The 10,149-nt window shown below is 42.5% G+C and overlaps 2 protein-coding genes across 2 annotated transcripts in view; one reads left to right on the top strand and one right to left on the bottom strand.

The window, feature by feature from the left end:
- The window catches only part of FCF1 (FCF1 rRNA-processing protein), a 173,353-nt gene that overhangs the window by 67,041 nt on the left and 96,163 nt on the right, over window positions 1-10,149 (bottom strand). The gene's annotated exons all lie outside the window — the stretch shown is intronic.
- On the top strand, window positions 4,461-9,999 carry PROX2 (prospero homeobox 2). The gene is made up of 4 exons (XM_063118476.1): window positions 4,461-5,814; window positions 7,700-7,812; window positions 8,772-8,966; window positions 9,814-9,999. The coding sequence occupies exons 1-4, from the start codon at window positions 4,461-4,463 to the stop codon at window positions 9,997-9,999; spliced, it is 1,848 nt and encodes a 615-aa protein (XP_062974546.1).

Raw genomic sequence — 10,149 nt, 5'->3', positions numbered from 1 at the left:
ACTAGTTGTGTTAAACATAGGTCACTATTAATATTGGATCTGGATGTAGAAAGGACTGCTTTCCCATTCGATTTCAGCCAGGAGCTCAGTCTTTTTCAGTCCCACTTGTTCCTTCAGCAGTAAGATGAGAGTAATAGTGACCAACATCAAGACAGCTGCGGAAATTAATATATGGAAATATTGCCTGCCCTCAAAGTTTCCAGAGTATAAATCTCACTAATGAGTCATTGGGCATCATATATACTTTCTTGCGTACATGGTGCATGTAGTACGTGTGAAATGAGTTGGGACTCTCGCACTTGCTATCCACTTGGAGACCAAGTGGAAGGTTGCAACCACTGCCTCCCAGGGAGAGCATCATAGCATGGGGGAGACCAGGCTGGGCCCATCCATCATCCAGAGAAGGAGTAGCCGGAGGGAGCTGCTTACTCCTTCCCTGCCAGAAAAAAAATAGTCAGCATCACCTGCCAGTTGTCTTGAGACTGCAGAGCTGAAAAGAAGAATACTCTGGCTCCTTGCAGGGGCCAGGAGGACAAAGGTTTGATGTGTGTTTATTACAATTTATTGTCAGCCACCTTGAGGATCACTTGAAAGATAAATCTTCAGAACAAATAAGTGAATAAATGCAATTCCAACTAAGCAATGCAGCCCGCATAATCTTGTAGTATGGGCCCTCTAACTTGCTCCTCATTCCTTTTCCTTTGTAGTGGATATTGCTGATACCGGCTGGGACTACAGCAACTGCTCTCAGGTTTATCTGAGACAACAGTCATGCATGGCTTTATTTCCCTCCAATGCAATTCAGGTCAGATCTGAGGCAACATTGCCCACACAAAGCCTCATGAATGTTCTCTGCTTTGGTTAGACTAGATCTGAGGGACAGTTAAAGTGATTGGAAAGAGGCATTGTTGCTCAATGTGTAGACGCTCATCCCACATTTGCCTCTAGTAAATAGGTTTTGCATGTTTTTGTTTTGTTTCAAAACCTGCAAAATGTGTTTGACCATGGCATAAAATAAATGTGTGTATATACCATGGATAGTGATGCTTTTCTCAAGCTCCTTCCAAATTCTAACTCTCTTCAGAGCTATTGTGTCTCTAGCCTTCCTATGTATTGGAAAGGCCATGAATATACAAGGGGAGATTTCTTTAACTGGACTGGACCTGTGCATCTCTGTTTTTGCATATTCATGGTCTTCCTCAAGCTGATTGGCTGCTCTTGGCCTCCCTCACACCCCTATCAGTGACTGTGGCACAGCATCTAGAGGGATCTTTCATGACCACACCAATGATTCAGTGTCCCCTTTTTCATTCAACAGCAGTCTCCAGATGCTTTGAAAGCCAAGGTGAGTGTTCTGTCTTTTGGAATGCAAGAGAAGAATCTCCGTGGTTAGTGTGGGATAGTCTCTCCATGGGGAAATGTTGTGATTTCACCCACCCCCCTTAAAGTTTAATTTCACAGACTTTTGCTAGGATGTTTGTAGAAGCACCTTGTTTTAAAATATCGCTTTGATAATATCTCTTCATCATGCATTTCTCTTTTAATGTTGTTCCTTTATAATATCTTTCAAATTGCAGTTTGGATGCAAAAGCATCTTTGTTCATTTTGGTAGTGTCTGGCTGATTGAGATGTTTGGGAAGGATTAAGGGATTCCGTCAATAACCAGCTATTTGGTGTGTGTCTCAGAAAGATCAGGAGTATGCATAAAATTCTGAGGACCAATTTTGGGAGTATCTTTTTTTTTTTTTTTTTTTTTTTTTGAGGAAGGTTGTTTTAGACGGAGCATCAAATTGTTTTCTTGGGGGAATGGCTTACTGTTGGATGACTATGATGAGTGGGAGCTTCCGGAAGTATTTTCTCATTGGATTTTGAGGAACTTTATTTATGTGGCTACTCTACCTTATCCTCTACATGCGGCGTTTTATCGTAACTAAATTTTAATTATTTATAGCTTTTAACAACTTTTAACAACTTCAAAGTATCCAAATCACCTTTTACAATTCTACCGTTGACTAGAGTATATGTTATTTATGGCTTTATATTCTTTTTGTAAAGGTTTTCTATACAAGGCTATGAGGATGCAGATGGCTTTATATCAAAACAACACAGCAGGCAGGCATGGCTCTATTATTATTATTATTATTATTATTATTATTATTATTATTATTTATATAGCACCATCAATGTACATGGTACTGTACATAGTAAAAGAATAAAACAGCAACACCCTGCTACATAGGCTTACATTCTAATAAAACCATAATCATAGAATCATAGAATCATAGAATAGCAGAGTTGGAAGGGGCCTACAAGGCCATCGAGTCCAACCCCCTGCTCAATGCAGGAATCCACCCTAAAGCATCCCTGACAGATGCTTGTCCAGCTGCCTCTTGAATGCCTCTAGTGTGGGAGAGCCCACAACCTCCCTAGGTAACTGATTCCACCGTCGCACTGCTCTAACAGTCAGGAAGTTTTTCCTGATGTCCAGCCAGAATCTGGCTTCCTTTAACTTGAGCCCGTTATTCCGTGTCCTGCACTCTGGGAGGATCGAGAAGAGATCCTGGCCAGTACGAGAAGGAAGAGAACGCACCAAATAGGCACAGGACAATAAAACTTACAGTGTGAAAGTAAGAACAAAGTCAAGGTCTAAAAGCTGTAGAAAAAAAGAAACATTGGCAAATGAACTGTGGACTGGCGCATTTAGGGGGCCAGCATGCAAGGACAGATTAGTAATAGAGAATAAGTGCGGCTTTCATTTAAAACGCTTACAAGTTTATAGTTATTCTGTTTGCAAAGAAAATTTGGAAGTGTGTGTGATGTGCCTACAGGTGTGTCAGGAACCAAAAGGCTCTCATAGGTCAGCAGTTGGGATTCTGGGGCCTTGCACAGGTCTTTGCCTCTCTTCTACAACTAGTATTTCCTCTTCTGCTCTCTTTGCTGTATAATCATCCCTCATGCCTGTCCGTTTCCTTCTTTCCAGACTCAGCACTATTGTCCCTTCTTTCAGCTTCCTTTCCAAACTGCTCCTTGGAAATTGGTTTACAGACGGTGTGTGAAACAGGTGGGCTTTGAACTCTGAGTTGAACCAGTTTGGCTGTGTTAGTGCAGCAGACCCTGGGTGCTTCCAGATGAGGTTTTAATTGTGCAATTGCCCTGCCTCATTCATGGAATTTTACAGGGTAATAATAATAATAATAATAATAATAATAATAATAATAATAATAATAAATTTGTTACCCGCCTTTCCCTCTGGATCGAGGTGAGGTACAACACAAATAAAAACACTATAAAATACATACAACTATGATGATCCAGACTTTGTCATTTTCCATTTCTAACTGTCCTGTGATTTCTTGCTGCTTCTTTCACCATTTTTCTCACCAGAAAGAGATCCATTAAGGAGGAAAAGATAGAATAGTAGCACAGTGCCTTTTTCTTTGGTAGTGCTAGAAGCCCTCTGTCTGGAAGCAGCCACACTATACAATGAAACAACATTTGGAAATTTGATAAGACTCACAGGTCTTCTCTATGCAAGGCTTTTATTTTGCGCTTGCGATTTTGTGTAGCTGGAGTCCTTTACACCTCTGGAGCGCCTCCCATGCTTTCTGGCCATTGTAGCAGCTTTATTCTCAACGGGGAAAATGCAGTAAGAGATTTTAGCAAGCTTTGAAGCGCGATAAATTTCCGATGATTTTCCAGAATCCCACAAGGAATCTGGAAGCAGAAGCCCTGGCAAGGATGCGGGATTTTAGCCTCTTGTAGAGATGTTTTGGAAAGGGGAAAACTTCAGAGGATAACTATGTTAATAATGGTCTAGTAGATAAATCTTTACAATAAAGGACTGAAGGAACAGGGCGATTTTAGTCAGGAGAAAAAACAAATATTAAAGGGGGAAGTATTGATGGGTTTTAAGACATTTTAGTGCCTGAGGTAGGAAATCCAAATGGCAACACCCTTTCCCACTGTGACTAATGAATGTCAGATACAACATACTGGGAAAGTCTCTGCAAGCCATATAATACACATTACCCTGTACTTTAACTAGGCTGAATTACATGTAATTGAAATACACATTCTTCCTCTCACTATCCATGCCTCCAACTATGTATATTTATTGTTTTATACTGTATGCTGTTATCTGTATGCCGCACTGTGATCCTAATGATACAGGGCGTGATATAAATGTTTTAAATAAAAAAATAAATATAGAAGGCTAATAAATTATGTTGTTGTTTCTTAACCAACAGATAAAGTATTTGATCTTTTCTTGCGCCTACAGATTTCTGGCCAATCAAAAGTGTAAAACGAAAACAAACAAAAATGTAAAAAAATCAAACTAACCTACACAACATACGCTTGGTCTCAAGATCACCAGTTGTGCCCGTTTTGCAACCTTATTACCTAAGCAATTCCTGGTGTTTTGTTGGATACCAGCTCTTGGTCTCTAAGGAGAAAAAGATATGAAGGGGAGCACTGTTTCTGACCAATATAATTATGGTCCTACATCTGGACATGCAGATGATCAGAAAAGGGAGCCTTGTGTTGAAAGAGGCCACATCTTCTCTCCTGCTTCTTACTATGCATCTGTAATATCACACCTCCTTAGCCAGCCAGAAGCTAACTGTGAGCTGGATCCAAGTTTTCTTCTCCCTTCGCCACAGAAAACTGAACTGGGGTTCCAAAGTAGTGGGAACGGGGCATCTTCCAGGGAAGCCTCCTCCATGAATCAGTTGCCTGTGTACAGCTTGAGTAACTCTAGTCATAACAAACACCTACAGGCTAAGAGGGCCAGGGTAGAAAATATTATTCGGGGAATGAGCATCATGCCAACCCCTATAGTGCCTGGTACCCTAGGAGAAGGTGACCAATGCCAGGCTGGGAAAGTAAAGGAGGACTATAGAGAGAATAAGAGAAAGCAGAGGCTTCCTCAGCAGCAAAGTCTGCATGAGAATTCTCTGGCAAGACCTGGCAGAAGCAGTGTCCCAACTGAAGAATGCCTCCAGCTGAAAAAACAGCTCCATGTTTTGCAGCTTCAGCTGAAGCAGCTGCAAGAGAGGTTCCTCCCATCTTCCGAGCTCAATGGTTCCAGTCAAAGCCAAGGAAGTATGGAGAAGATGATGGACCTGTTGAAGGAGAAGTTTGGGCAAAGTTTGGACAACAGCAATCAATCTGTCATAAGTGACCGATACAAAGATAATGTTCAGAGACACATTCCCAAGATGAGAGGACCTGAATTGTTGGAAGAAGAAACAGGAATGATGGATTCAGGAATTTCAACTTCAGAAGAAAGACCTCTTTCAGAGATATTAAAACATGAGTTGATCCAAGTGGTGACGCAGGCTGTGGACTCTGTTTTGAAAAAAGCCTTGTCTAAGTCAGCAGGCCTCCAATCTCAGTTACCCAATGGCCCTCGGGTGTCCGTGTCCCCCACTGGGAGAGAATTTGTAGGTGCTGGAGAAAATGCATCCAGTCAATGTCTTCCTAAGATGTCTCCTTATAAAGCCTCCATGTCACTAATCACAGAGAAACCTCCAGCCTTTCCTACTTATCCCATCCAGTCAAAAATGGAGAGAAAACTGTGCCAGGTACCACCTGCGAATTGTCCCTTGATCATGACCTCTTCTGAAGTTCAAGGAAGTGGCATTTTTAGCCAGATGCTACTCTGTGGTCAAAATGGCCAATGGAGCAGTCCCCCTCCAAGAATAGTATCTTCTCCAAAGTCCTTAGATGTGCCATGGCAGCCAATCAAACTGAAGCCATCTGTCATGAGACAACAACGCTGTCCAACATCCTGTAGATCAGCTGAAATGGAAGGTTTGACCTCTCTTCCTGTTTCAAATGCAGAGTTTGCTGAAAGGTGTGCTTTGACGGATGGGGTGCACTTTCCCTCAACACATATATCCTTTAGGAGCCCTCCTATATCCTTGGCCAGAGGTGACAATTTGGTGTTGCATTCTCATCTAGACTGGTTAAATAAAATATACATTTCTGTCTGTTTGGCAGGCTGTTGGGAGCCCAATTCTGCTGGGGAAAAGTCTGGGTGAGGAGGAACGTCCACATGTGCCCTCTTCCCCAGCAAAACTGTTGTGGCGGTAGCAGAGCAGGGGGGAAATTAAGGATGGGGGGGCATCTGGCAGTTTGATTTCTCACAGTGGGCCCACGGTAGGTTGCCCATATGTGGCCTAAATTAAATGTCACTTCAGAGTGAAATGTCACATTCAAATGTGTAGTAAAACTTCAGTGGCTTTTTTGTGACAAAAAGCTGCTTTGAGAGGAGGAAATTTGCCATGGAGAAGTGGGCAGAGAGGGTGCTTCGCTCATTTTCCCTTCTGCTGTTTTCCACCACAACTTTCCCAAAACTGCTTTTCGCCTTTGCAGGATTCCAGATATGAATTTAGCCATGCACTCATCTAGGGAGCCTTGGAGGAGAAAGTGGGGGTGAAGACACTGCAGTGGCAAAAAAGCAGGTGGCAAAGGATTAAGTATCCTTTCCCCACTCCAGATCACTCCTTCCCAAAGCACCTTTTATCTAACTACAGTGGCCACTTGGATTTTTGTTACAGGAATTTTCATGTAACAGTTCCACCTTGAACTAGCATGTTTGAAGAGCAAGGAACATATCTGGATGTTCTGTATCCAAAATCTTACTGATTTCCTTCACTATAGTTCATAGGAAGGGCACATACTGTATGCTCTACCCCTTCATGTTCTACAATATTATGATTGGAAAAGCCACGCCTGGCCAAATTCTTCCTCCTATGCAGTCCTTTTAGGATCTGGATCTGGCAACCTTAATTCAGCCTAAAGCTGCCTGTAGAACAAGAGCAACTTTCAAGAAAACAAATGTCAATGGCACAACTGTGCCACTTGCCTGGATAGGGTTGCCAATTCCTGACCTGCTGTGGAGTTCTGTTCATTGAAAAGATTAATAGGTACAGTACAGGCTGTGCTCAATAACATTGCAGCAGCTTGACTGCTCAGCCTTCTCCAATGGCTGCTGATGTGACAAGTTGAGTCCTACACGCTGCTGTCAATAGGCAAGGAGGCTAGATCACAGCTTCAAAATGACTATCCTTACCTTTGCATCTGGAGTTGGTAACCCTGAAACCTAGAGTATGATCTCCCTGATTTTTTTTCCTTTGCAGACTGTTCTCTGCTGGGAATCAAGCAACAAAATGCAAGATAACTTTGTTTACTGTCTGGAGCACAAAATCAGGTGGAGACCTCCTATTGCTAGGTCTCTTTGCATCAGATCAGGGCATCAGATTAGGCAACAGAGTCTGGATTTAATGGCTTTACAGTAGCCTCCACCCCCAACCTGGCACCCTCCAGATGTGTTGGACTACAATCTCATCATCCCCAGCCAGCACAACCAATAGTCTGGGAGTGATGGGATTTGTACTCCAACATATCTGGCGGGCACCCAGGTGAGGAAAGCTAATGTAAAGGGTCCCCACTCTTTACTGTATATTAGTTCACTTACTTCAGAATGTGGTGAGCCTGCCCTGCCTCAGCTTGGGCCCCCGCAGTGCATTTTGCTGAGTTGTGCCTTGGACATCTGCCCCAGAGTCCTGCCCTAATAGCACCACAAGAAAGGAAGTCCAGCAGGCCAAATTCAACTCATTCAGGTCTTGCTCTAAACCAGCTGACGTTGACTATCACGACTAGGAACAGGAAGCATTTTTTCCCTTGACTCTAGATTACATCCAGGAAGCTTTGACCCCAGGCCATCTAAAAAAGGCTAAGCTGATGTTCTTTTTCTCTCGCTACCCGACCTCATCTTTGCTGAAAGCCTACTTCCTAGATGTCCAGGTAAAGCTATTCAGCTTCATGTACCTCAGAGTAAATGTAAGCCCTGTGCAAATGTTAGCTTCTCCCATAGCTGGCTAGGCACTGTTGTGATAAACCAGAAGATGAAGAAAAGTAGAAGTAGCAACCCTGTTTGGGTTGTGGCTTGTCGGGTATGAATCAAACTAAAAACAAATGTAGCTGTGTGAGCCATAAGATAAATTACAAAATTTATATTAGGGCAATACCTTTATGAAGCCAACCCCAAATGGCATGCAAACTTTAAAGTTCTCCAGAACTCTTCACTAGGCTAGCCTAGCCTTCCTCTCCAGATGTGCTAGACTACAACTCCCATCATTCCCAGCCGCCATAGCCATCTGAAGGACACCAGGTTGGGGAAGCCTAGGCCAAATCAGGAGTGCAGTAGGTAGATGTCTAGTTGTTTTGGATGTTAACTCCAGAATCCCCTGCCAGCATCTCCAGTGGTCAGAAATGCTGAGAGTTAAAGGATGAAACATCTGGAATCTACTTTCTGCCTACTGCTGGGTCAGATGCTAAGCTAAGCAAAAAAGGTTGGAATCAGCTGGTGATACTGAAGCCATGGAGTCAGCATTTAATCAGTCTTAAAATGGGATGTGGGAGGAGGTTGCAGAGATTCAAATCAGGACTAAATAATAAATGTTTGGAAGTGAAAGCTCCTTGACTTCTTGCAGGAGGGAGGTAAGGGGGGGGCACTTAAAAGATGAGTTGTGGAGCACTGGTGACCCCTAGTGGCAGTTTGTAGAGCATCCCCCTTTTCATGTTTTGTGGCACCTAAAAGACTGACAAATTTACTTTGCCGTGAATGTTCATGCATCAGAGCATGAACTCTGATGCATGAACATGATCAGAGGAAGTGTACATGTATACAAGAGATACAGTGTATTTCCAGTGAAAATGGGAGGCTTTAACGCATAATCCAATGTAACATGTTCTTTCCACAGTTCACCCGCTGTATCACCTCCCAGCTCATCAAGTGGTTTAGCAATTTCCGTGAATTTTATTACATCCAGATGGAAAAGTTTGCCAGGCAAGCCCTCTTGGAAGGAGTCACAGATCCCAGTAACCTCATTGTCACCAGGGACTCTGAGCTCTTCCGGATCCTCAATGTGCACTACAACAAAGGGAATGATTTTGAGGTGAGAGCCTACACTTAGCAAGTATTCCTTATTTTAACTGAATGTGCCTTATTCTAAGAACATTACTTTTGTTCTAGAACTGGACAACTCCCATGGATTTATGTGTGTGTGTAGTTATTTCAGAACAGTGGAGGTCAAGAGAACACCATAGGAGAGGCACAATAACATATTCATAAAATCATAGAGTTGGAAGGATCCATTTAGGCCAATGAGTCCAACTCCCCAAATCAGAGGAATACCATAGGGGGGGTATTCAAATCAGGGTACCACAGTATCTATTGTAATATGGAAATACATAAACTAGCCTTCTCAAATCTGGTATCTTCCAGATGTGTTGAACTGCATTCTCAGCCAGCATAGCCTCTTCAGTGGTGGCGCTGATTGTGGAATGCCCTCCTCAGAGAGGCTTACCTGGCACCCACATTATCCTTTTTGCATTAGCTGAAGATCTTTTTATTCTCCCAGGAATTTTAAGATGATTTTAAGATTTAAGGGCTGCAACCTTATGTCCACTTACGTGGGAACAAACCCCTTTCAATATAGTGGAACTTATTTTTGCATAAGCAGGGACAGAAATGTGTTATCCTTTAACTGCTGTTTTAAGTCTTTTCTCTTGCTGGTTTTATTTTTATTTAGTTTTGTATTGTGGTTGGTTGTTATTCTATTTGATTTTTAGAACTCCTGTTGATTGTTTTTATGGTTTTTAACTTGTATTGTTCACTGCCCAGAGGAAATTGTTAATTGGGCAGTATACATGCCAAACAAAGACCAGTCCATCCTACACAGATGCTAAATTGACCAATGGTGTGTTTCATATCCCCAAACTTGTTATTTTCTTTCTCTGCAGGTTCCTGATGGTTTCCTGGATGTTGCCAGTCTGACCCTTAAGGAATTTTTTAGTGCTGTCAGGGCAGGGAAGGACTTGGACCCTTCCTGGAAAAAACCAATTTACAAAATAATTTCCAAACTTGATAGTGAGATCCCAGATGGATTTAAATGCGCCAGTTTCCCCAAGGAGTTGATCCAAGGTTAATGCAGAATTATCAGGGTGACTGGCATGTGACCATGGATGGAGCACTGCCTTGAGGACAACCCTGGTTGGTGTCAAGATGTTTCATAAATACCAACCAGTCAAACAACTGAAACCTGAATTCATGGAGAATGATTGTAACACCATCAATAT

This window comes from Elgaria multicarinata, chromosome 2 (genome assembly GCF_023053635.1).
Source record: "Elgaria multicarinata webbii isolate HBS135686 ecotype San Diego chromosome 2, rElgMul1.1.pri, whole genome shotgun sequence".
NCBI lineage: Eukaryota > Metazoa > Chordata > Lepidosauria > Squamata > Anguidae > Elgaria > Elgaria multicarinata.
Note: the sequence above shows the minus strand (reverse complement) of the source record. Positions and strands in the feature narration are given on the sequence as shown.

What these genes read in the sequence shown, in the direction of transcription:
- PROX2 (XM_063118476.1), top strand. Translation starts at nt 4,461, where the DNA reads ATGAAGGGGAGCACTGTTTCTGACCAATATAATTATGGTCCTACATCT. An exon ending in CCTACTTCCTAGATGTCCAG is followed by an intron (nt 7,813 to 8,771) that starts GTAAAGCTATTC and finishes TTCTTTCCACAG; the next exon opens with TTCACCCGCTGTATCACCTC. An exon ending in ACAAAGGGAATGATTTTGAG is followed by an intron (nt 8,967 to 9,813) that starts GTGAGAGCCTAC and finishes CTTTCTCTGCAG; the next exon opens with GTTCCTGATGGTTTCCTGGA.